Source organism: Strongylocentrotus purpuratus, unplaced genomic scaffold, assembly GCF_000002235.5.
Source record: "Strongylocentrotus purpuratus isolate Spur 01 unplaced genomic scaffold, Spur_5.0 spur5_contig_861, whole genome shotgun sequence".
NCBI lineage: Eukaryota > Metazoa > Echinodermata > Echinoidea > Camarodonta > Strongylocentrotidae > Strongylocentrotus > Strongylocentrotus purpuratus.
The window spans coordinates 2,147,896-2,171,635 of record NW_022145570.1 but is presented as its reverse complement, the minus strand read 5'-3'; the positions used below and the strand labels follow the sequence as shown (position 1 = coordinate 2,171,635).

The following is a 23,740-nucleotide window of genomic DNA, read 5'->3' as shown; positions in this document are numbered from 1 at the left end:
TCTTTTGTTTCTTGTCTTTCTATTTATAGATATCGACGAATGTGCTTCTGCCCCTTGTCAAAATGGCGGAGTGTGTGTTGATGGAGTTAATGGTTACGTGTGTAATTGTGCACCAGGCTACACTGGCGATAACTGTGAAACTGGTAAGAAATCTGGCCATTACTCAAAAAATATTCAAAAAAGGTTTTCCTCTTAAAGATATAGCTTGTAAGAGAAAATAATGAGCAAAATCATTTATTGTAATCGAACAGTAATTATTGATTTGAATTGATATCAAAAAGAAATTGTGAATCGGTGATCATTCAAATAAAGTACTGATTCAAATTTAATGTGTCTTTTAGTTGACGAGGTTCCGCCTTGAAAATCAATTTGTTTACATCTAGAATAAACAGTAAAGTCCAGGAATTAGAATGTAACTACTTCATGAAAGATTAGCAAAAAAGGCAGTGACCTTCTTGAAATGCTGCTGATTCTAAAGGTAATTGATTAATCTTTAAAATTATTTTCAGAAGTGTTCAAGGACTTCAACTCGTAAAACAGTGGTATATGAACATTTCCTAATTTCTCCTCTTCCAGAAATCGACGAATGTGCTTCCATGCCTTGTTTGAACGGAGGAGAGTGCATTGAAATGGTTAACGGATACACCTGTCAGTGTGTAGCTGGCTACACTGGGGTTATTTGCGAGACTGGTAATGTATTTCCTCTAAAACCTAGAGCTATACAGTTTTTTCCTACATTTCAGTAAGATTAAAATACAATACAATACAATCATAAGCAGAAATTGTCTGGATATAGTTGACTGGATGCGTAGCGAGAAAATGACGGATGTCTGAATAAGCACGATTGTTGGGAAATGTGTTGCATATCATTTGCACGTGTGATTTATGCTTGTGAGAGCGAAGGTAGATGTTTAAGGGCGCCCTCATTGTTAAACCATCTTGCTTCTCATTTCTGTGCGCAAAGAGATAACACTGTCGTTATTTGTCACGTTGCATGTCCATTTTATGTTTGCCATTTCGTCATGTGCCGCGTCTTTGTTTGTAACTTTGTTTTTCGTTTTTGCCTTGTTCGTCCTTCAAAATCGGCACGACCAGTAATTACTGGTCAATACTAATTCGCAATTGCGGAGCATGTACTTAAATAACAAACTAAGAAAATTCAGAAAAATTCAAGACAAACCCGACAAGCTACAGATTCCAATACAACTTTTTAAAGTTAGATATATCCAGCATATCACTGTGCTATTCCTATTGAGGTTCCACAAGGGTATCAAAACGTTAATCCCTTCAACCAGTCTGAATTTCACATGCATTTTTGATATACGCTTTGAATTATAACGACAAAAATCATTTCCTCTACTTGTAATTTTTACTAAACAATTGTGACTTGTCTGTACCATTGTAATTTTTTGTTTAACGCAAGTCACTACGTCTTCCCATGCATTTGCCCATTAAAACAAAACAAATAACTTGATCGTCCATAACAATGCGCTCTAACTTTATTCCCCGTCGAATGTTTTAATAACAAACTGACAATGGGATTTTTATTTAATATGGAAAATTTGGGGGCGATTACGTCCAACATGTCCCATATGACATATACATTTCATTCATGAATGAAGAAAATCTCTTGTTTATCGGCAGTGGTACCAGAAAGTACAATTATTTAATGGTCATATTAAGAGAATCCTCATTTTAGGGTGAAATATATTTGGGTAAAAGAGACATATGCCGTAGGGATCTATTGCACGGAATCGCCTTCTTACGTAGAATTGGACGGGAATTTACTCATCTGTTTTATTTTCGTTTTTTTCTTCAGATATTGACGAGTGTGCCAGTGCCCCTTGCCAGAATGGTGGTGTGTGTACTGATACCATTAACGGATATATCTGTGCCTGTGTGCCAGGATTCACCGGAAGCAACTGCGAGACTAGTAAGTTACTGATAATCATGAATCGTCATTAAACTTACAGACCCGTACTCTTCTATACAAGTCGAGCAGACTTGGCAAAATGCAGTTTAACCACGTCTTAATTAAAAATAATAATAATAATTTAATCTTCATCATTGTCTCTTGTGAAATCTTATATTCGGACATCATTTGAAAACCTAATGAACTACAAGAGACTTTATTTTACGGATTCCTTGAAACACTAAATTTTGAAGATATTGCTTCAAACAGCTAGTTTTACTAAATTATCCAACCATGAAGCATAACGCAATGTTGAATATTAAAATTGCAGATGTTACTCCCTTCCTCCCCCGAACGACAGCTTATGAACCTTTATAATTCAGTTACATTCATTTGTTTATTGTTTCCTTAGACATCGACGAGTGTGCTAGCGACCCCTGTCTAAATGGAGGTATCTGTGTGGATGGAGTCAATGGTTTCGTCTGCCAGTGCCCTCCCAACTACTCTGGAACTTATTGTGAAATCTGTAAGTATACACTTCCCAAATGCACAAGAAGACTTGTGAAAGACTCTCTGACCATGTCAGACATGGAAGTCTATTTCCTGATTTTATTTTTAAATAGGCTTTATTGGTATCTGCCATCCATCTAAATGACATCCTTCTGCAATTATGTTTAAAAAAATGCCTTGCCTACCATGTATATATTCTCGTCAAGTAGCAGCTACATGGCTTGAAAGTTTAGTTGACACATCGGCCTCATAATGTCTTTTGTAAAATGTAATTTGACACTTTCTGTACCACCCCCCCCCCACACAAAAACAGATCTTGCATTATGCAATTGATAACTTTACATGATATATTTCTAAAGGCGAGTGTTATGCGGATGTTTGTTGATTACGATTTGTTTGTTCTATGTTGTATAGCACTTGATGCATGCAGGAGTATGCCATGCCAGAATGGCGCCACGTGCGTAAACGTTGGAGCCGACTACGTCTGCGAATGCGTACCAGGATATGCTGGACAAAACTGTGAAATTGGTAAGTAGCCCTAGCCTGCTTTATTTGGTTATCCTAATTTTACACAATAGATGAAATAATAACCTTCCTGCCGCCCATAGCAAATATTAATCGAGATCAAACCAGTTGAAATAAATGGTTAACTGAGGAAGTACTTCATTCAATGTTTTAAGCATTTTTGGTAATAGTCGTACTTTTAGGCGCCTTGAGTACTCACTGAGCTCCATATGTGTGCGACAAATAGCTATTAATCAATCGATTTTCTTTCAATCTTTCAGACATCAACGAGTGTGCTAGTCTTCCATGCCAAAACGGCGGTCTATGTATTGATGGTATTGCTGGATACACCTGTCAGTGCCGTCTAGGATACATCGGTGTCAACTGCGAGGAAGGTATGTATCATCACACATTACATTTCAGGTTACAACCAACGCTTTACCGATTACAACCACAATGCCCGTTGCACATACAGCGTCATTTGCCGAAATCGGGCCCCGTTTCATCAATAACCAATGCTAAATTTCTACGACAAATTTTCTCCCAGCCTATCAAATCACGATTTCAATAGCTTATAACACTTAACGCATGAAATAGGGCCCATGATTGCCTCCATGATTAGAGTAGACTTAATTAACTTTTGCTTTCGCACCTCTCTACTTTGGAATTGTTGCACTGGACCAATCAAAACGAATATGACCCTATCATAAATAGAAATTGAGCCTAATTACTCCATAAATGTCGTCGAGCACGGTTTCGACATTATTTTGAGGAGGGTAGTAATGAAAATATATTTCGGGTTTGAAAGAGGAAAATGAGTAAACAGGAGAATTAGGAATATTTCTGATTGATTTTCTCTACTTATGGACTATTGAGAAAGAGAGAGAGAAAGAGATAACTAGACAAAATGTAGAAAAAAGAATTATTCTTTCCTGCATGGGTGATGTCTTTGAAAGGACGAATAAACCGGGTAATAAATGCAAAGATAGGCATCCGACACTCCAAACAGATTGGTTAATCGTCATAAGGAGCGAATCGGCGGTCGCCCAAATATATGTGTAAATGTTATTCATGATTTGTTTTTCTTCTCTCGTAGTTGGTTTCTGCGACTTGGAGGGTATGTGGTACAACGAGTGCAATGATCAGGTCACCATCACCAAGACCTCTACAGGAATGATGCTTGGAGATTACATGACTTACAATGAACGTGCCCTCGGATACGCAGGTAAATATAAATCCCATCGTACACAGGGGCGGATCCAGGATTTGTTTTGATTTTTTTAAGGGGGGGGGGGCTGAAAAATGATGTATAAATGTCATTTGGAACGCAAGGAATCCAGTAATGCTACTTGGATTTCAAGGGGGCAGTATCCGATTATTGCCCCCCCCCCGCGAATCCTCACGCGCATCATATTGGTAGTATACATGATTGGGACTATGAATGGCCATTGACCTGCTTACCTCTCGACACGTTAAATGCAAAACAAATATTAGTAGGCCTATCTATCAAAGTCTGATTTCAATTAAATCATAAAAGCGATTGAGAGATAAAGACTGTTATTGACCTTTATGCATGCATGAAATTACCCTTTCCTTTGTATTTTAATTCAATTGCTATTTGATAATACTTTTTATTCAGCCCCAACCGTCGTGGTCGGTTACGCCAGCAACAACTATGACTTCCCATCTTTCGGTTTCACGGTGGTCCGTGACAATGGTCAGTCTACTACCAGTTGGACCGGTCAGTGCCATCTATGTGACGGTGAAGAGGTTCTCTACACCACCTGGATCAACACCAACATGGTCAGCACCTGCCAGGACATCAAGAAATCAAACATGTGAGTACATTCATTCATTCTTTCATCGAATCATTCCAATATTCATATATTTATTCGTGCTTTCACGTATGCATTCATTCATTCATACATGAATGAATTCATGTATCCATACATTGATTCATTCATTCACTAGTCAGTAAATCATTCTTTCCTTCAATCCTTAATTACCAAAATGTTAAAAATACATTGAAAATTTGAGTACCTCTTCCTTCCTCGGCTGCCCCTTCTACCTTTCTATCGTATCTATGTCTCTCTCTCTCTCTCTCTCTCTCTCTGAATGACTCTCCCTCTCTTTGACTCTCTCTGACGGTTTCTCTCTTCCTCTCTCTCTCTCCCTCTCCCTTCCTTCCTCGGCTGCCCCTTCCACCTTTCTATCTTATCTTTGTCTCTCTCTCTCTCTCTCTCTGAATGACTCTCCCTCTCTTTGTCTCTTTTCTCCCCTCTCCCTTTCTTCCTCGGCTGCCCCTTCCACCTTTCTATCTTATCTATGTCTCTCTCTCTCTCTCTCTCTGACGGTTTCTCTCTTCCTCACTCTCTCTCTCCCTCTCCCTTCCTTCCTCGGCTGCCCCTTCCTTCCTCGGCTGCCCCTTCCACCTTTCTATCTTATCTATGTCTCTCTCTCTGTGACGGTTTCTCTCTTCCTCTTTCTCTCTCCCTCTCTGACGGTTTCTCTCTTTCTCTCTCTCTCTCTCTCTCTCTCTCTCTCCCTTCCTTTCTCGGCTGCCCCTTTCACCTTTCTATCTTATCTATGTCTCTCTCTCTCTATCTTTGTCTCCCTGAACGTATAACCCTTTGGATTCATTGTCAATATTTCCAAGTATTCCATTTGACCTGTTAAACGTGTAGTGATGAATTGTCAAGGCTGAAATATATCATCCACACACTGACAATGAAGCCAAATGCGGCAACACCCATAATCCTATATACTGTGCAATACCTAACAAGGGCAAATAAAAAATATGCAAAGCCTCACTCCCATTTTCTTTTTGTTTTAATATCAAAAATATGTGACATCAGTACTTAACCTCATTTTCGCTTTTTATCTTGAATTCTGTAGGGTTGGCCAGGACAAATGGACGCGTTATGAACAGAGCATCGCACCTCAGCCTGATGCATAGGCAATTTAACTACATTAATATTGTAACATGAATAACATCTAGTACTCGTCTTGTAAATTTGTTTGAAAAAAGTACTAGTACTAACTTTTATCGAATCTTTGCACTTTTTAAAGTATTTTAAACAAATGTCAATGAGTCACATGAGATACTCGGTTTTGCAGTTATCATAGATTGAAAAACTATTTTTATCCTGAGATTATAGCTGTACAAAAGTTTTACAAATGTATGTTATGAAGTATTGAATAAGTAACAAGCATATTCATGGCGGTTAAACATTTCACCAAATCAGTATTTCTTCAAATTTTAGTCTCCTAGTTATTCGCATTATTCGTATAGCTTGTTCTGATTCCAACCTGGTTTTATCATACAATATATTAATACCTTTTTGTTTTTTCATATTATATCACTTTTTATAGTATTAATGCGTCATGTTTTTAATAGGATCATTGATCAAATAAATTTTGTATTAAATAATTAACGGTCTTGGAAACAAAATGTGAATATGTCTGACTGTAAGCACTGCCTTGTTTTTAAACATTTTTTATCATTCGTTTTTTAAAATAAAATGCTGCGAAGACCAAATATTAAAACATTTCATCAGTTTTCGTGTAAATAGGAAGATATGTGAATGGTAAATTGGATTTAGCCTTCCTGAAAGCTAAACACTGGAATAATGTACATGAACAGTGAATATAATACCAGGTAGAGGGAGATGAAGAGAGAGGGGAGATGAAGAGAGAGAGAGAGAGAGAGATGGGAGATGAGAGAGAGAGAGAGAGAGAGAGAGAGAGGAGATGAAGAGAGCGAGGGCAGAGAGAGAGAGAGAGAGAGAGAGGAAGAGAGACGTGGATAGGACCCATCCTACTCTCCTTATCCCCGAGTTATATAGAAAAGGTAATGAAGTAAAAATGGCGTATAAGCCGACTTGATTTGTATTTCATGACGATATCATAACTTGTCTCCTTATGAAAGCGTACTGCATAAAATGTTTAATCCCCCCCCCCCTTATTGATTTTTTTTGTTTTTGTTTTCCAAATATTTAAAGCTAACTGAAGCCTCAAAAACATATCGTCTGCTGCCCGCATGAAAGCCGCAAATGCTATGTGTAGTATGTGGCAAAAATGACCTTTATGTGAGCAGGCAATAATAATGTAGGCCTAATCCAATTTCTTCATGCTAATACTAAGTTTTTTTGGCAGTTTAGAAATTGTTAGTTTTCTGGAAATAGCAATATTTTTGACATGTTTTTTCTTCCGCTATATATGTTACTCTTTTCCATGATTTTTTATTCTGGGAGAGGAGCGAGGACAATTGGAATACTTATATTTTGTTCAGAGAGTGAAAGAGAGAGACAACTAGAGGGAGAAGTAGAGAGACGAGAAGGAGATGACATACATAGACATACAGACGTACATAGACACACACAGACATATGCATATACGTACATAGACATACATACATAGACAACATACAAGACATACATAAACAAACATAGACAAACAGATAGACATACACAGACATACAGACATACATAGACAGAGGGAGGGAGAGTTAAGAGAAAGAGAAACGGACATACATATAAAGAGAGTGAGAGCATATTTGTACATAAAAAAGACACAATAAACTGTTGAATGGCAATTTATAGAGAAATTGCTCAATACAACGAATAAAAAGATGAGGAAAAAGTCTTCCTCAATCATAAAATATAAACACAAGGGATGTCAGTTATTACCAATTTCTACTCTTTAATTACAATCCTACCATTACTGAGAATTATAAACAATTTTCAAAATAAACACAACGGTTTATGCATTAAGTTCTTTAAAAGAAATTACCCAATTTAAGAGCTTAAACAAAAAGGTAGTATAATGCAAAATATAAACCTGACAATATTATATACCTGAATAGATACTGCAGCAAAGTTCAAGTCTTCTTTTTCTCAAAGGATGGTACATCCTAAACAGTGAAAATGTTATGGGACGTACATGTGAAAAAATAAAACGTAGAATATTAATTTGTTCTTTTAGTCGTCGGGGAGGGGATGGAGAAGGAGAGGGTGGAGGAGATTGAGAGGGGTCGGGGGGGGGGGGGTAATGTCCCCATTATAATCCTAAAGGACCTTTAAGCAGAGGGAGTCTGAAAAGCCATTGGTCCCCAATTAAATTTTACATGGTAATTCACAATACTATTATTCGACACCTGATGTTCTTTTAATATTATAGGGCAGTAAAAAAAATATGTATTTGTGCCAGCGCAGTTGTAATGGTTAAACATCTTCTGAAAGATAGACGTAGTAAAAATAATCAATTTATAAGATATACTCGTATAGACTCTTTAGGGTGGTATTCCGGTAGCGCGTACTAAGTTAGCGCATACTTAGTTAATTCACACTTCTATGGAGTGCCTGTTGCAAACTAATTTACCCTGTACAGATTATTTTAATCCTTCAATGAAGAGTTTTCAAAAAATTAATTTTGCGATGAAATGGGAAGAAAAAGATAATATGAGTATGAACTGAATTTCAACAAAGTTTTTGGTAGATTATCTTTGTCATGAATATTGAAGGAGGAAGATGAAACCTAGCATTCCATAGAAGTGTGAACTAAAATTCTTGTTTAGTCTGGACTTAGTCCCGGCTTAACTTATGAGAATACCACCCTTTAGCTGCATGTTAAATGTATCTAAAACAAATATTACAATTGTAAAAACGCACCAATGAAATATGTACAATACGATGATATTTTATCTTAGAAAATACCAAATATATATACGCTTTAGGCCTATATGCCTATTTCTCTACGAAAAAAACAATAAATTGTTCCGTATTCTACTAATTCAGTTCAACCCGACCCAGGGTCGAAAATCACGTTTAACAGAAGGAAAACTTAGACCTCATACTAAATTTCTTTGTTAAAATTGTAGTAGAATATGGATCATTATGTTTACCATCCCGAATTCTTTTCTCTCTTATTACAGGTATGCGTACTGAAGTAATATTGTAAGCACACATAGAGAACAAAAATGAAACCACAACACCCTTCCAAATAGAATGCTTTTATACCAGTATCGTGTATATTACTATCCTCTAAAACGACACAAAAAGTACAAATAGGGAAACATTTTATAACAAATAACAAATATAGATATAATCCCTCTTATTATAACCAAAAACATAACATAAGCTACGGTAAAATCTAAAAGTATTTATATTTACGTACGATCAAAGCTAAACCACAAACCAGCAGATTTAGAATTGCCTTCACAAAAAGACGACATTTTGAAATTTATTGGTTGATACCAATCTTCTACTTTCCGTATTATCCTATGATACGAGCTGAAGTAAGATGAAGTAAACATTCTCCTTCGTCCGAAAGGTCTACATAATTCAAACAGTGCTGTTCGAAGGTGCTGTGCTTTGCATGTATCGAGTCCATTTGTCCTGCCCGATTCTACACAGAAGGAAATATAACGGAATAAAGAGAGAGACAGAGAGACAAAGAGAGAGAGAGAGAGAGAGAGAGAGAAACATATAGAGAAATTGGGGAGAGGGTAGAAATTGAGAGAGAAATAGAGAGAGAGAGAGAGAGAGAGAGAGAGAGAAAGCGACGGGGAATGGGAGAGAAAGAGAACACGGTGTGTTACATCATCATCATTACATATATATATTTATTCAGCGCAAGTAATATGCGATCAAAATGACCGTATCTGGACACCTACCCACTGGACATCCACCCCGGATAAACAACCCCAGTCAACTACCCCCTAGGACAACTACCCCCTAGGGAAACCACCCTCTAGGACGACTACCCCCCAGGACAACTACCCCCAGACAACTACCCCCGGACAACTACCCCGTAGGACAACTACTCCCCAGACAACTACCCCCTAGGATAGTTTTCCGGGCGTAGTTGTCGTAGAGGATGGTTGTCGTAGGGGGTAGTTGTCTGGGGCTAGTTGTCCGGGGGTAGTTGTCCGGGGGATAGTTGACCTAGGGGGTCGTTATCCGGGGGTAGTTGTCAGGGGGGGGGGTAGTTGTCTGGGGGTACTACTACTACTACTACTACTACTAATAATAATAATAATATTTAGTTTTTATAAAAAGCGCTTATCACAACTCTGAGCGCTTTACAAATATACTAATAATAATTTTCAAAGCTCTTTGGAAGCGCATAGAGGCAATATAATGTGATATGAGCTACACAATAACCGAATATTATTATTATTATTACTTGTCACTTTTGCGATCGTGGTTAGTATAAATTTCAAAGAGAGAAACATCAACTTACTTTGTTGCTTCCCTGACTTCGAAACACGTATTGACGGATAGAATGTTGATCCAGGTTGAGTAAAGGACTTCCTGCTCATCACAGATCTGGCACTGTCCGGTCCAACTGGTTGTTGATTGGCCTTCCCATCGGACCACGGTAAAGCCGAACGTTGGGTTAGTAGGGTTTAGCCCCGCATACCCCAGAGCAACGGTGGAGGCTGCAGAAATGGCGATAGAGAAAGTATACGCAAATTATCAATAACACGAAAGATTCACAAACATAATGCATGAAGAAAGCTATCGCCTAAAACCCAACGCACACTATATGATCTGTCTACGGTCCGATTTAGGAAGAACTGGCAATAGCATTTGATATGAACATTTCAATCTCAATGACCGAGGAGTAATGAGTAATACAAATCTAAATTTCAGGGGTTAACTTGAGGAGAGAAAGCTAAATTGGCTCAGAATCGTAGTGATGTCAGACCGGTCGTGCGATCACCTACGATTTGAAGCCGATCCGTATTTCATTTTAACTAGAAGTGTTAAGTGCACTAAAACTCCGGTTGTTACTATTCTTATCATTATTCAGAACCTTAGTCAGGAATATGATGTTTGTTTTGATAGATTTCCATATCTAACTATTGTTATTTCTTCGTAAATTGGATCGCAGTGTGCGGCGAGCCTAAAGCAGCTGTGCGAAGATTGTAAAAAAAAAAACTTTTATTATCATTATTGCAAAGGTGAAAACTTTGATTGGACAATTTCATCAAAATTCAATGCTTGGAAAACTTGGAACTAATGGTAATTATCAATTACAACACGCTGAAATACAGCCAATGCTTAGGACCTGAAGAGATCTCCGAACACTATATATGAGTTCTCAAAGGGCGGGGAAGATTTGACCCTTTGGATCTTAAGAATCAATAAAAAGAGTCCAGAACTAGGTACCAATTAACAGAAGGATTTCGCCATGTGTTACGAAGGGTATGAATATCTGTGGGCCCTGTCTTAGTATTAGTTGTGATTGATATCAATCGCAAATAAATTGCGAGTAATCGCTACCGTTTTGTAGACATTGTCCTGGTCTTAATCATTAAACTCCATGGCAACCTGTTTTAATCATCTCCTTGTAGACGTTTTACAATTATAGAAATTTGGAAATAAATTCAGATCCAGTGTTAAGAATACCCTCGTCTTGATAATGTACTAAGTGGCACAAAAAAAAATAGACAAAGGCTTGTACTATATAATATAAACTAACCTGCCATGCCAGTAAGCTGCTCGACATACGTCATGTAGTCTCCCAAAAGCATGCCAGTAGATGTCTGCACGATGATCAATTTATCGTTGATTTCGTTGTACCAGGTTCCCTGTAAATCACACAGATCGACTTGAAAAAAGAGAGAAATAACGATACAGCATAAGAGCATGCATTTAAGAAGCATAACCACATTAACAGCTCTCTCTCTCCCTCTCTCCCCCTCTCTCTCTCTCTCTCTCTCTTTAATTCTCTATATTTTGTTATATCTGTATATTTGTGTTTTTTCTTCTAAACTATTGTTTGGCCATTTCCGATGAATGAAAATCATGTCGCAATATATAAGAGTAGGAAAAAAGATATAAAAGGAAAACATTTCAAAATATTTCACACTTTCACCATTTTGTTTCTTTTATTTTACTTCTTTCATACCAAGGCCAAGGGCGTTATAACGAGTGTTGAATTGCCCTTTCATTACAGTATACGGCTGTCAGCTTGTTCAATTATAGTATCGTACTAACATGCAGAGTGTTAGTGATAAGAGATTTGGAAATAGATATCTGCGCATGAGCAGACAAAGGCCATTGTATCAGTGCTCTTCCCAATCTCACGCGTATGTTAAACTTTTACTATGCAAATCCAAGCTTATAATTACGTTAACAACTGTGCAATATAATGTTATTTTTAACAGTGAGGCAATATTAATCGTTCATTTTAAATTCCGTATATATTTCACTACCTAGCAAATTTTGAATTAATGCTTGTACACATTATATTTAATTCCATTTATCCTGATCTCATGTTGTTATTTATACTTGCATTGTATTTTACCTGCACTGTGATAGCATGTACAATTCAGTCTATGACTGCCATTCATGTCTTTAAAAACCTTGATTGAATGATAATAAGATAGGTATGACGTCATTATCATTCTTTTCAAAGGTAATGTCACAAATTTTTCATGAAGCATGTTCATCACGTTGAGAGTGATTTTCTTCTTGTTCTAAAATGCATTCGGTACAGTGGCATTTCTCCATTTTTAAAGTATCTGTGGGTCTTTCGGGTCGTTTCTATCGTAATGATACATAAGAACTGGTCTATTACTGTCAACTCAGCAAACAGCTCTACAAGCACTTTTTAGAATTGTAAATAAGTCTTACATATTTCGCAGATCAGTCCCGAGTATCCGAAGCGGCAGTCGCATGTGAACATGTCCAGTCCATCTGTGCATGTACCGCCATTTTGGCACGGTAGGCTGAGGCACTCGTTGATTTCTAAAAAAAAATGATCATACCCCTTTCAAACTGGCCTGATTTTCATCGGATGCATCCTGACGCATCCGATGAAATGGCCAGTATGAATGGTACAGAGGAGGAAAAGCCGATAGAATAGCCGATGAAAAGAAGAGAAATAGGCGATCAAATTTTTAATCGCCGATTTTTCTTCTTTCTATCTATAAGGAAAATTCTATCGGTATTTTCATCGGTGCGACTCCGATAGAAGCTCTATGAAAGGGGAGAGAACACAAAATAAAGGAATAAATATTGTTATAAAGTTCTCATCGTCTACCAATCGAAATTGATCAACGTGTCCAATTTCAGAACCCCGGTCTACATATACACTTTAGCTGCACACAATGGCGTATGCAGACTTCGGCCTTGGCCTGGGAAATGGGCAGAGGAGTAATCACTAAAAGTAAAAGTAATCACTAAAGTCCGGGTACTTTGAAGTGCTACGTATGGTCCGTCCTCCTGTACGGCTGCAAGTGCTGGACGTGAAATAAAATCTTGGACAGCAAATTTCAAGCAGCAGAAATGTTGTTATTAAGAAGAATGATTAGGATACCTTAGACCGACAGGATATAAGATGCAGAAGTGCTAAACAAGGCATGTGTCGATAGATCCCTCCTAAACGTCATAAGAAAGAGACAACTTCACTTTGTCGGACATATTATGAAACCAAAAATAATTGTCTGCCCTTTTGCATGGCAGTGCAATTCAATTTTTCCAAAATGATTGCCAAATAAACAGATGATATGAATTATCACATGTCGTAGGTCAGGAAAATAAGCAAGTAAAATATCGCGTTTCAATATATAAACGTTCAGATTGTAGTATCATTCGAAATCTAAAAGCTTTGGATTGGATATTTTGATATAGTGTCCGAATTCTCTCTGAACGGGGGGGGGGGGGGAGCTTGCCCTACTTCATCCAAACAATGGACACTGTGTGTGTGTGAGAGAGAGAGAGAGAGAGAGAGAGAGAGAGAGAGAGAAAGTTGTGCAACAGAAGAAGAAGAAGAGGAAGGGGTAGCGGAGCAGGAAGTTATGGAGGAAAATGAGGAAGAGAAGAATACTCCAAACTCCAAATTCAAAAGCAGAAAAAAAATTCAAAGCTACAACTTCCGACAATGTTTTACAGAGACTTGCGTTTCATCCCTACCCCGCCCCCTTTCGGTGACACCCTGATTCTACCTAAGTATTTAACATGTTTTTATATCTTACCCGATTCACAACGATCCCCTTCAAAGCCCGGTGCGCATATACAGATAAAGTCAACTCCGGAATTGACGCAGGTAGATCCGTTTGCGCAAGGGTCACTCATACAGGCGTTCGCAACTAAAATGGGATTGGATTTCGAAATATTAAAATCAATATATAATATACATATTTGTTTTGATTATCACAACAAAGAACCAAGGAATAAACCCCTAGTCCATTGTTGCCACAGACAGTGGTATTGACGCATGTACAAATGGTCATAAAGTGTCATCTCGTTGCACCTCGACAGGCTGTCCATTCCAAACGTTATCTGAGAAATTTTATTTTGGTTAAATAAGAATATTGTGTACAATTTAATAAGAAATGTACAAATTAAATCAAATGGTGTTTAAAGTTAAATGAGGTACATAAAATTTGGACATTAAAATAACCCCCCCCCCCCCCCCAAAAAAAAAAAAAAAAAAAAAAAAAAAAAAACTTAATCCGCAAAGTTCGTTTTTTTATCAATTTGATAAATGGGTGATAGGAAAATCAAATGTTGCTGAAGTACCTAATAATAAGTTATAATATATTATATGATTACTGAAGCAGATGTAACTTCACAAGGAAGAATAACACTTTTAATCATACTTACGAGCGAATTGTATTATAAACTGACGAAGAACGTTTTATCAATGTACAGAAACAATTGGTTGCTTATACGTCTATGCTTCTTACCCCATGATTACAGTTCATTGTAAAATCAAAAAGAGAAACATCCAATCCAATCTGGGGATTTGCAGATCAGAAGTATACAGTTGCCTAATACCAAAACGCAGGTGAGACTGAAAAAATACTTTTGAATATGCCGTTCGTGATTCACCTGGGAAAGACTGGGGTAGTGGCTAGTTGTAAGGATTGTGGAATGCTAAGACACAATTATGTAAATGATTGCATGAATGTCACTTGCTGTGGATACCATGTATTGTTGAACACAGAGGAATATTGTACTTACGTATCTCGCAGTTTGTACCATTTGCACCTACGGGACACATGCATGTGTAGCCATTTACCTCATCGTAGCACGTACCGCCATTTTGACATGGGCCACTCTCGCACTCATCGATATCTGAAAAGACAAACATTATTATGTAATGAAATGGTTTCATCTTTACAAAAACTAGGATTTAATTCTTCTAAAGACGACAGTATGCGCAAATGATTACACTTATAGCTTTCTTCATTGCGATGAAGATGGAAGATTTACATTTGAGAGACTGCTCTTAGATAATTGTATTACTGTTCGGGAAGGCGTCTTAATGTTGGAGAGCGACAGAATAAGATGCAGTGGTGGCAATAAGTGGCTGACAACTCGTTCCCTAGTAGTCGTGTTTAGGAGCGGGGGCTTGTCAGCCGTGCAAGTTCTACGACAAGCAAAGAACCAAAATAATTATATAAATAAAGGAATAGATAAATAGTTAAATAAATAAATAAATGAATACAGCTATCCCAAGTTGGTCTATATGTACTGTCTTTGCGCACATGGGGAGGGCGCAAGTTATATCTTTTAAACACAAGATATGAAACATGTTTGTGTTGAGGGGAGGGGGGGGGGGGTATACGTATCGCCATGTACCTGTTGCTTAATACGTTGTTCGGTTAGGAATCATAATCCGACGCCTAATACTAACTAATCAATCACAACGTTTAGTATGAATGGGCCCGAGGTAACATTATGTTGCATTATCTGAATAAAGTATGCGCAATTTGTATTGCACCTCAGGAAGTAGCAGACTATAAAGTCCCCTTTACAGACAGAGGTATACTCAATATAGAACTTGGCATTACAAAAGGCTCGACTGTTCCATGGTACTTCTTGTAACAATACAATGACCTACTAGTTTCACATGTAAGGTTGGTCCACCCAGGAGCGCATTGGCAGCTGAATTCGTTGATTCCGTCATCACACGTTCCACCATTAGAACAAGGATTACTAGCACATTCGTCAATATCTGAAGAGAAAGCAAAATGTAGATTTATTTATTCAACCATTTAATTTCATGGCAAAGACAGAAAAAAAACTTAAAGAGTCAAAGAAGGTAGGAAATACAATCGTGGCATCCCAGTGATAGCCATAACCAAGAAGGACATTCGTTCAGGAAGGTTGGATAGGAATTGAAGGTCCGCGAGTGCAAAACCAGTGATGTATTTGTACCTTTCCATAAGTCGTGAACACGACTCATACATCTCCAGATCATGGTATGGTTCACGAATCCATCTTTTGGTTGCTTACATGTCAAGTAGTACATGTAAATCGTAAATTTACACTAATATCTATGTGCTTTTGGCTCTCCAAATCGATTCGCGATAACGAAAAAATAAAATCCGAGAGAAATGGAAGAGAAATGCAAACTGAAAAGCAGGTGTCCCTTCAGATATAGCCCTTTTCTACACCACCGTATTTGAGTGATTTTCTATACAGACGTGTATCAATCGGATATGATAATATCTTTCTCATTAAATCGCCGGAGAGGTTCATCTGTTTGGTGATGTAACTTAAACGTTATTTCTTTCTTTATACGTCAGCTTTTGAAGCATTTCAAATTAGTCATGATAGTGAAAAAGCATTATGAAAAGGATTCCAATTAAAATTCCTAATGAATCGAGTTAGACAAAAGATAGCTGAAAATGTTGGTCTTAACACCTGTGCGTAGTCCCATATACCATTTTTCGTGCGGTGCATGCCATCAACAATAAGACGGAGTCAATTTCTTATCCTTTTTATCATTTCGAAACTCCACATTACACACCAATTTGTATGTACTACATAAGCAACATTTCCTATAGCTTCCAGAACAGTTTATTTCAAAATGTGATTACATGGCCAGTACTCAGCTTTATATTTAAACTTCATATGAGAGCTTCATATCACAAGAACATATCGGTGAGATGATTCCTAGAGCTTAGGGATACTCACTGTCACCACATAAAGGACCGGTCCATCCATCCATACAGTCACACGAGTAGCTGTTGATTCCATCCATGCATGTTCCGTTGTTCTGACAGGGTGTGCTTCCACACTCGTTGAAGTCTATTTGATAGTAAAAAAAAATAAAAGAGAAGAGTGGGGTTGTTACAAGACAAGCACGCGCTTATTATGTACATCAGAGTTCACCTATTGGCTTGAGAGACAAAAACTATAAGCCAAGATTCAGGTATTATATGCAAAGCTATTTAGCCAATTACATAATGTAACAGCTCAAATGTTCGACAATCCTGTGAGTCATTCGACTGATCCCCATAGATTAAACTGAATGTTGACAGACCCACACACACACACACACACACACATATAACACATATATATATACATATATATTGTCCAGCAGTAAGTAACTAGAAATTATCATATTCCTAGTATCTTTACATGCAGTATATCAAAGAAAACACACATGCATACACCAAACATACTTACTTATTTGACAGTTTTCTCCGACGAATCCAGGCGCGCAAGTACAACTGTAATCATTGATCCCATCCATACATGCTCCGCCATTCAAACACGGGCCATTAACACAGTCATCAATATCTAGGTGAAGGGAGTAGGAAAGTCACATTAGGTAAGGTAACTTATTTTTTGGTCGGATACGGTCTTCCATAAATCCATCCCAAATGACTGAAAACACATTATAAATCTTCACTATCCCACAATTTTTGTTTAAATCCATATAAATTAAGCTCTACATATAATATCGGAACCTGTATTGTCCATGAATCATTTAAATTCAAGAGTTTTATTCATTTCAAGTTGAAATAATATGCATTTTTACAAATAGATACGTATACAATACATAATAATTTAACATTCGATATGATATACATTTTTAAATAAATGCCTTAGACTTAAATAGAATAAAAACTCCTCCACAAATATAATTTTTCACAAGAATGGATAAATATTAAGGCAAATGAGATCAAATAAATTAAAAATATCAGAACAATCATTCGTACAGCAAACCAATTTTTAAAAAGAAGGTTTATCGTGATCTTTCCTCAAACTATGTTGGCAAAATAACAAAATAACAAATTTACGCGGCGTGTAAAGTGTTCGTTCCAGAAAACCGTCAGAAAATTACATGTTGCTTTGTTTTTTGTTTAATTCTTTGGGTTCGTTCGATTTCTTTGTTTGTTTGTTTTGGTAGGATCTATTTTTTCTGTTATTGATGTGAATGTATTATATTCATCACTTACCTAGGAAAATGTATTTTTGGTTTCATATTACTCAAAGCTTTGTTGGAGGCTATTTGTTTTCAATAACTTACAATAGATAAGTAGAAAATTTAGCTTATTCTTAAGACGACTTATTTCTGTATACACCATGTGATTTCATACGTCTAAATGTATAACATTGTTAATATGTTGATGTATAATAAACATCAAATCAGATCAAATGTTATATGAACAGTAGCGAGCCAATACAGGTCATCTAATACAAGGAATGCTGGTATAACCAGCTGTCCCCTATACTGATATTTTTGCGCAATAATCTTACGCTGAATCCCATAATGATCTATTAAAAGGGTTTAGATGGATTGATGTTGACGTACACCACAGGATTAAAAGAAATATTCTGCAGAAGTCTAAGTATATTGGTTGATTCACTTGAATCTTAATCTAAGGGTTGAGGGTTCGAATCCAAGCCCGATACTAACATCGTTCGGCAAGGCATTAATCCACATTCGCCACTCTCCACTCAGGTGTAAGTGGGTACCTGACAATTGATGGTAATAATAGTCTTGTACGGCCCCAGCTAGAACAGCATTTATGCTGATAAGGCTGCCCTGGACAAACAAATTTTGATAATTTTTTACATTATTATTGTTGTTATTGTTGATATTATTATTATTATTTTTTTTATATTATTATTATTACTATCATTATTATTATTATTATTATTATTATTATTATTATTATTATTATTATTGTTATTATTATTATCATTGTTATTATTATCATATTATGATTATCATCAACATTATTATTATCAATATTATTATTATTAATTTAAGCAATCTTTGTATTAATATGGTTTTTAAGTTTAAACAAATTGGTACATACTGTTTTCGCAGAGGGTTCCGTCGAAACCGGTGCCTGTGCATACACAGACGTATTGGTTTTCCCCATCCGCGCAAATACCACTATTTTGACACGGTGCACTCATACACTCGTTGATGTCTGGAACGGATCAAGAGAAGAAGGACATGACATCGGTCATTTGGTTAAATAAGAAAGGGTTATGATAGGATATATGCATAATATGCTTATTCTTTGTCATTCGAAAGCCTTGCACGTACACACTTCTTTACTCCTTGGTAATCTATTCAGATCCGGCTATATTGGTAATTTTTTAAACTTTATTCTGCAAAAGACTTTAAAATTCTAAATATTGCACGAATGTCTTTTCTTCTCACTGTGAATTTCCAAAAGATGGTACCAATTACCTTTTTCTGACTTTGAAGATTCTGTTATATCAGAACACAATGAGAAAGGATGAATTAAGAATGTAAGAACAAAAACAATACAGTTTTCATAGTTTCATGAAGATACCCAAAGCTATCCCTTTTCATATTCTGAATATATGGGCATTTGAAGAGCCATCCTTGTCAGTCAGGGGACATTTGCTCTATGGTATCTTTCCATACTAACATACAAAGAATGAAAACAAAAATCACAAATTACTTTTCACTTTTCCCTGAACTCAGCTATTTATTTGAACTGAAATTCGGAGTGAATCCTCAAATATCAAAGGAGGAAACACTTACTTGTTTGACATTCGTTGCCCTCGAATCCTGCTGCACATGTACATGTGTACATTGCAATCAGATCGGTACAAGTACCTTCGTTCTCACAAGGGTTGGAAGAACACTCGTCAATCTCTGGATAGTGAAAAGCAGTGGTTAAACAAAGTGTAAACATCAATCATGCTGAACAATCCACCCTAAACGTTTTCCCGCATGAGGGTTGGTATCTAATTGGTTACGCTTTAATATACACAATTGTATAATATGTGTCAAACTAATGATCACGTTTGGCAAGAATTTGCCACAATATTCCTCACACGGGGAAAACGAGAATTTTGCAAGTTTTTGTTTTGTTTATTTGTTATTGTTATTCATTTGTTCATGTACCTATCTATCAATATGATTATTCGAGAAGGGGCGGTCGCACAATCGTCGATATCTAACATGACAATATCCTATACAACAAACACACTGGTGTGTCGCAAATGAAATCTGTGAAGGCCTGCAAATTTTATTATATATTCTCTTGAACAAAAATCATGTCTATGTCTCTTTAAAATTTCCTTTCCAAAACAACCTGAATATTAAATAACTAATCTAGGGCAATATTGTTCAACAGAAATCAAAATATCCAAAATATGATTAGAATGGAGCCTAAATATGAATTTTGAACTAATACAGTCAAATATTTGTTACGCTGTCACTTCTACCCACATGATCCAAGAGTTTAGTCCTTTGGCAAAAGCCAGAAAGTTGCTTCTATCAGGATTCATTAATTAAATTTACTTTAAAAAAACAGTTAAAAGAAACTTGCATGGGGCAAGTAACTGAAATCACGGATAAAGATCTATCTGAATTACGTTTCACCTCACTCCTTGTAATCTTTGTTCTCATACAGTATCAACTTAAGTCAAATAAATATGCAGACGCTTTCTGCAATATCTATAACTTAAAGTTTAAGATTTGATGAATATCTTTCTACCTTACCACATAATCCAAAGGAAGTTTTCGTTATTTGTCCTGGTTAATCTTATCAGTTATCTGACCCCCTTGATTCTTTTAATTCTCTAGTAGCAAGTAGTCTATCATATTCAAACAAATCTTTCGAAACGATATGTATGACATATTGTTGTATTCAGCTCTCACCTGTTTCACAACGATCGCCCATATATCCTTCTGCACAGGTACATGTGTACATGTTAATTCCATCTGTACATGTTCCTCCGTTCTCGCAGGGCTGAGGAACACATTCGTCAATATCTGGATAATGAATAAAAAAAATAGTATATAATACAAAGTGATAATCCTTATATTATGCAGTTTTAGAAGTAAGAGATAGAACGTCGGCTACGTGCATGACATGAGAAGTTATGTTTTCTTTGACAAGTATGTGCCCCACAGAGCAGTATGAAATCCAATTATGATAATCTTTTGTTGTGCATCTAATAATTTTTCAGTTGATGCAAGATTGGCCTGATTTCATGTTGAATGAAAGAGACTTGTGTGTCCCAACTATACCTAATTTATTCAAGTATCCGATTGGATGAATGATGCTTAAAGGGATCGTTTAACAATGTTAAATCTGAGATGCACGGCCCTACGTGTTATCAGTGTCTGTGATATGGTGTTATATTGAAGCCCTACAAAAAAAATGCGCTTCAAAATGATCAAGAAGTGCCTCAAAAGAGTAAAAACCTTTGAGTGACCGGTTCTTCCATACTCGTTTTCCCAATAGACTGTAGTGTTATGGAAACCGTTTTGCAAAAGCAAAATTTGATTTCGATTTTCAATCATAAATATCTTGATAATCAGACAGGCGATCGGCTTGTTAAAGTCATGGGGTTACTGACTGATCTAAAGGTTTATAATTATCATTGCAGCATGAGCTAAATCAAGGATTTTTTAAAGAATCTAAGACAAAGTTACCAGATCCCTTTAAATCAGCATACAAATAAATAAAGTATTATTTAATCGTTCGTTGTTACTAAGCCCATGTTCTCGTTGTTTGTACGGTTTCGTTCAATATTTCACGAGAACGGTTCACGGGTTTTTCAGCATTTCTTCAGAGCAACTTGCTATTACGATTGAATTCCCCTTTACTGCACCCAAGTGGGCACACCATCAGAGTGGAGATAGGGAAAGGTTCGCATTTTGTTATTTTATCAACAACAACAAAAAACACCATAAAACTTGTCAAAGATCACCATATACACACTGTACTTCAGCAAGAACGCGTATGAACCAACCCGGCCCCCCACTCAGGTTTCGAAATGACCGCATGCGTGTTGCCAAAATGTCCGGTAAAGGGGTATTTTTCGTGCGACAAAGTCCGGCCCGAGAATTATAAAAAAAGGGGGTGTATTTGACTTTTCACCCGGAGATTTCTTTAAAAAGGGGGTGTTTTTTCTTTTTTTCTCTCATCTCTTTGGACTCCTGAGAAATTATTCCGAATTTAGGGGGGTACATTGAGCATTTTTCCTGATTTAGGGGGGTCTCCAAGGCAGGAAAAGCCCGCGAAAAGCCCGCGAAAGGGGGGTTCGGAAATGTTGGCAGTCCTCAGATAGGGGGTGCTTTCAAAAAGAGGGAACGAGCATATGCGTACCCTAAATAACACTGAGTGGGGGGGGGGGGGGCGGGTGAACCAATAACGTCATAAGGCCTAGAACGCATGTTTTTTAAAAAAATTAAAAATCCAACACGTTACAGCTTTATGAGGAGAAAATCTACCTGGGAGACCGTTACCGAGGATGATGTAAATGAATGAAATCGGTTTTGTTGCAGAATTAATGATTTTGTTTGATGCAACACATCCATGTGGTATGGGCGGCCTGCCAAAAGTTCATTTTAAATCTAACTTAATAATAATTTCGCGAAGTTCAGTTCTTAAAGTTCGGAGAGGGGACCCTACAAGTCATCTCCTTTCATATATCACTGGATATTTACACCATAAAAAGGATAGAATAATTTTAATGCTTGTACGTACTTGTTTGACAATTGGGATCGTCCCATCCTTGTGCACAGGTACAAGTGTATCCTGCTACACCATCAGTACACGAGCCTCCATTCCGACACGGATTAGCCATACATTCATCGTCATCTGTTTAACAAAACAAAACCAACACCATATTAAGAGCAGGAACGAGCATGTTTGGAGGGGGTGAGTCAGATATAGATAAGGATACCATAGTAGATGAAAAACAAATTGGGATGCAGAGAAAGTGCTATCTACAAAGAGAAAGTGGTTGGAAAATTAATTTACAGAAGAAAATGACAAACTGATACACACAAATATCAATAGACTATTTCATTTTCGTACGCGTTCTTGTATTAATATTCACGCATTGTTTTGGCACCATGATACGCTTCCCAATGTTTGTGTAAGTAATTATGTGATAAATTTGGAAAAGTCATTGAAAGCAACCGGGTTTTCTTCTTTTTTTCGGGGGGGGGGGGGGGGTTATCGACAAATATTAAGAATGATAATACTGAATTATTCTTCCTCGGGGTGCTTATTGATGTTACTATACAGTTTGTGTTGGTGTCTTAAATCCAAACGTCGATACACTCATAACTCTCTCTCGAGATGCTCAGTAAAATGTTTTCCTTAGATACATACTAGGCTGTGGAAATGAAAGCACTTCAAAGCAGTGGGTTCCAGCCAAAGTACATGTAAACCACCTATATCCTTTATCAAGATACTGATCTAAAACACTACCCAAATGAGTGAATTTACCTGTATTTTGAAGTCCAAATTTTCTAGTTGGACTTTTAAAGGGTCTACATTTACCCGGCGCTCGAGACCAACATGTTTTAAGTAGGTATACTTCCTTTAAATGTATAAAAGCCTGGCAATGGCTAGCAGTCGTGAAAATCAGGGACCGTATTTTTGAAAACGATGACTTTCATGGTAGGAAAAAAAGAATTGAGATAAGTTGTCGTAAATTGCGCGGAATTAACACCTGTCTTTAGTGCATGGGAAGATATTTCTTTTAACACTAACGTCACGCGAACGCAGCCAGCTATGCCAGACATTTACCAATGACTTGTCCA

The 23,740-nt window shown here is 37.0% G+C and overlaps 2 protein-coding genes across 2 annotated transcripts; one reads left to right on the top strand and one right to left on the bottom strand.

Moving 5' to 3' along the window:
• The first annotated feature begins 12 nt into the window (after window positions 1–12).
• Window positions 13–6,467, top strand: LOC115929603 (fibropellin-1-like). The gene is made up of 9 exons (XM_030999135.1): window positions 13–143; window positions 577–690; window positions 1,820–1,933; window positions 2,325–2,438; window positions 2,837–2,950; window positions 3,208–3,321; window positions 4,023–4,151; window positions 4,566–4,764; window positions 5,822–6,467. The coding sequence occupies exons 2-9, from the start codon at window positions 597–599 to the stop codon at window positions 5,880–5,882; spliced, it is 939 nt and encodes a 312-aa protein (XP_030854995.1). The 5' UTR covers window positions 13–143; window positions 577–596; the 3' UTR covers window positions 5,883–6,467.
• A 2,375-nt stretch (window positions 6,468–8,842) lies between these two features.
• On the bottom strand, window positions 8,843–22,773 carry LOC105447629 (fibropellin-1-like). The gene is made up of 13 exons (XM_030999863.1): window positions 22,674–22,773; window positions 20,837–20,950; window positions 19,712–19,825; window positions 19,008–19,124; window positions 17,365–17,478; window positions 16,867–16,980; window positions 15,788–15,901; window positions 14,905–15,018; window positions 13,914–14,027; window positions 12,571–12,684; window positions 11,414–11,542; window positions 10,169–10,367; window positions 8,843–9,331 (listed from the first exon to the last, which is right to left on the bottom strand). The coding sequence occupies exons 1-13, from the start codon at window positions 22,771–22,773 to the stop codon at window positions 9,268–9,270; spliced, it is 1,521 nt and encodes a 506-aa protein (XP_030855723.1). The 3' UTR covers window positions 8,843–9,267.
• Between the last annotated feature and the right edge of the window lie 967 nt (window positions 22,774–23,740).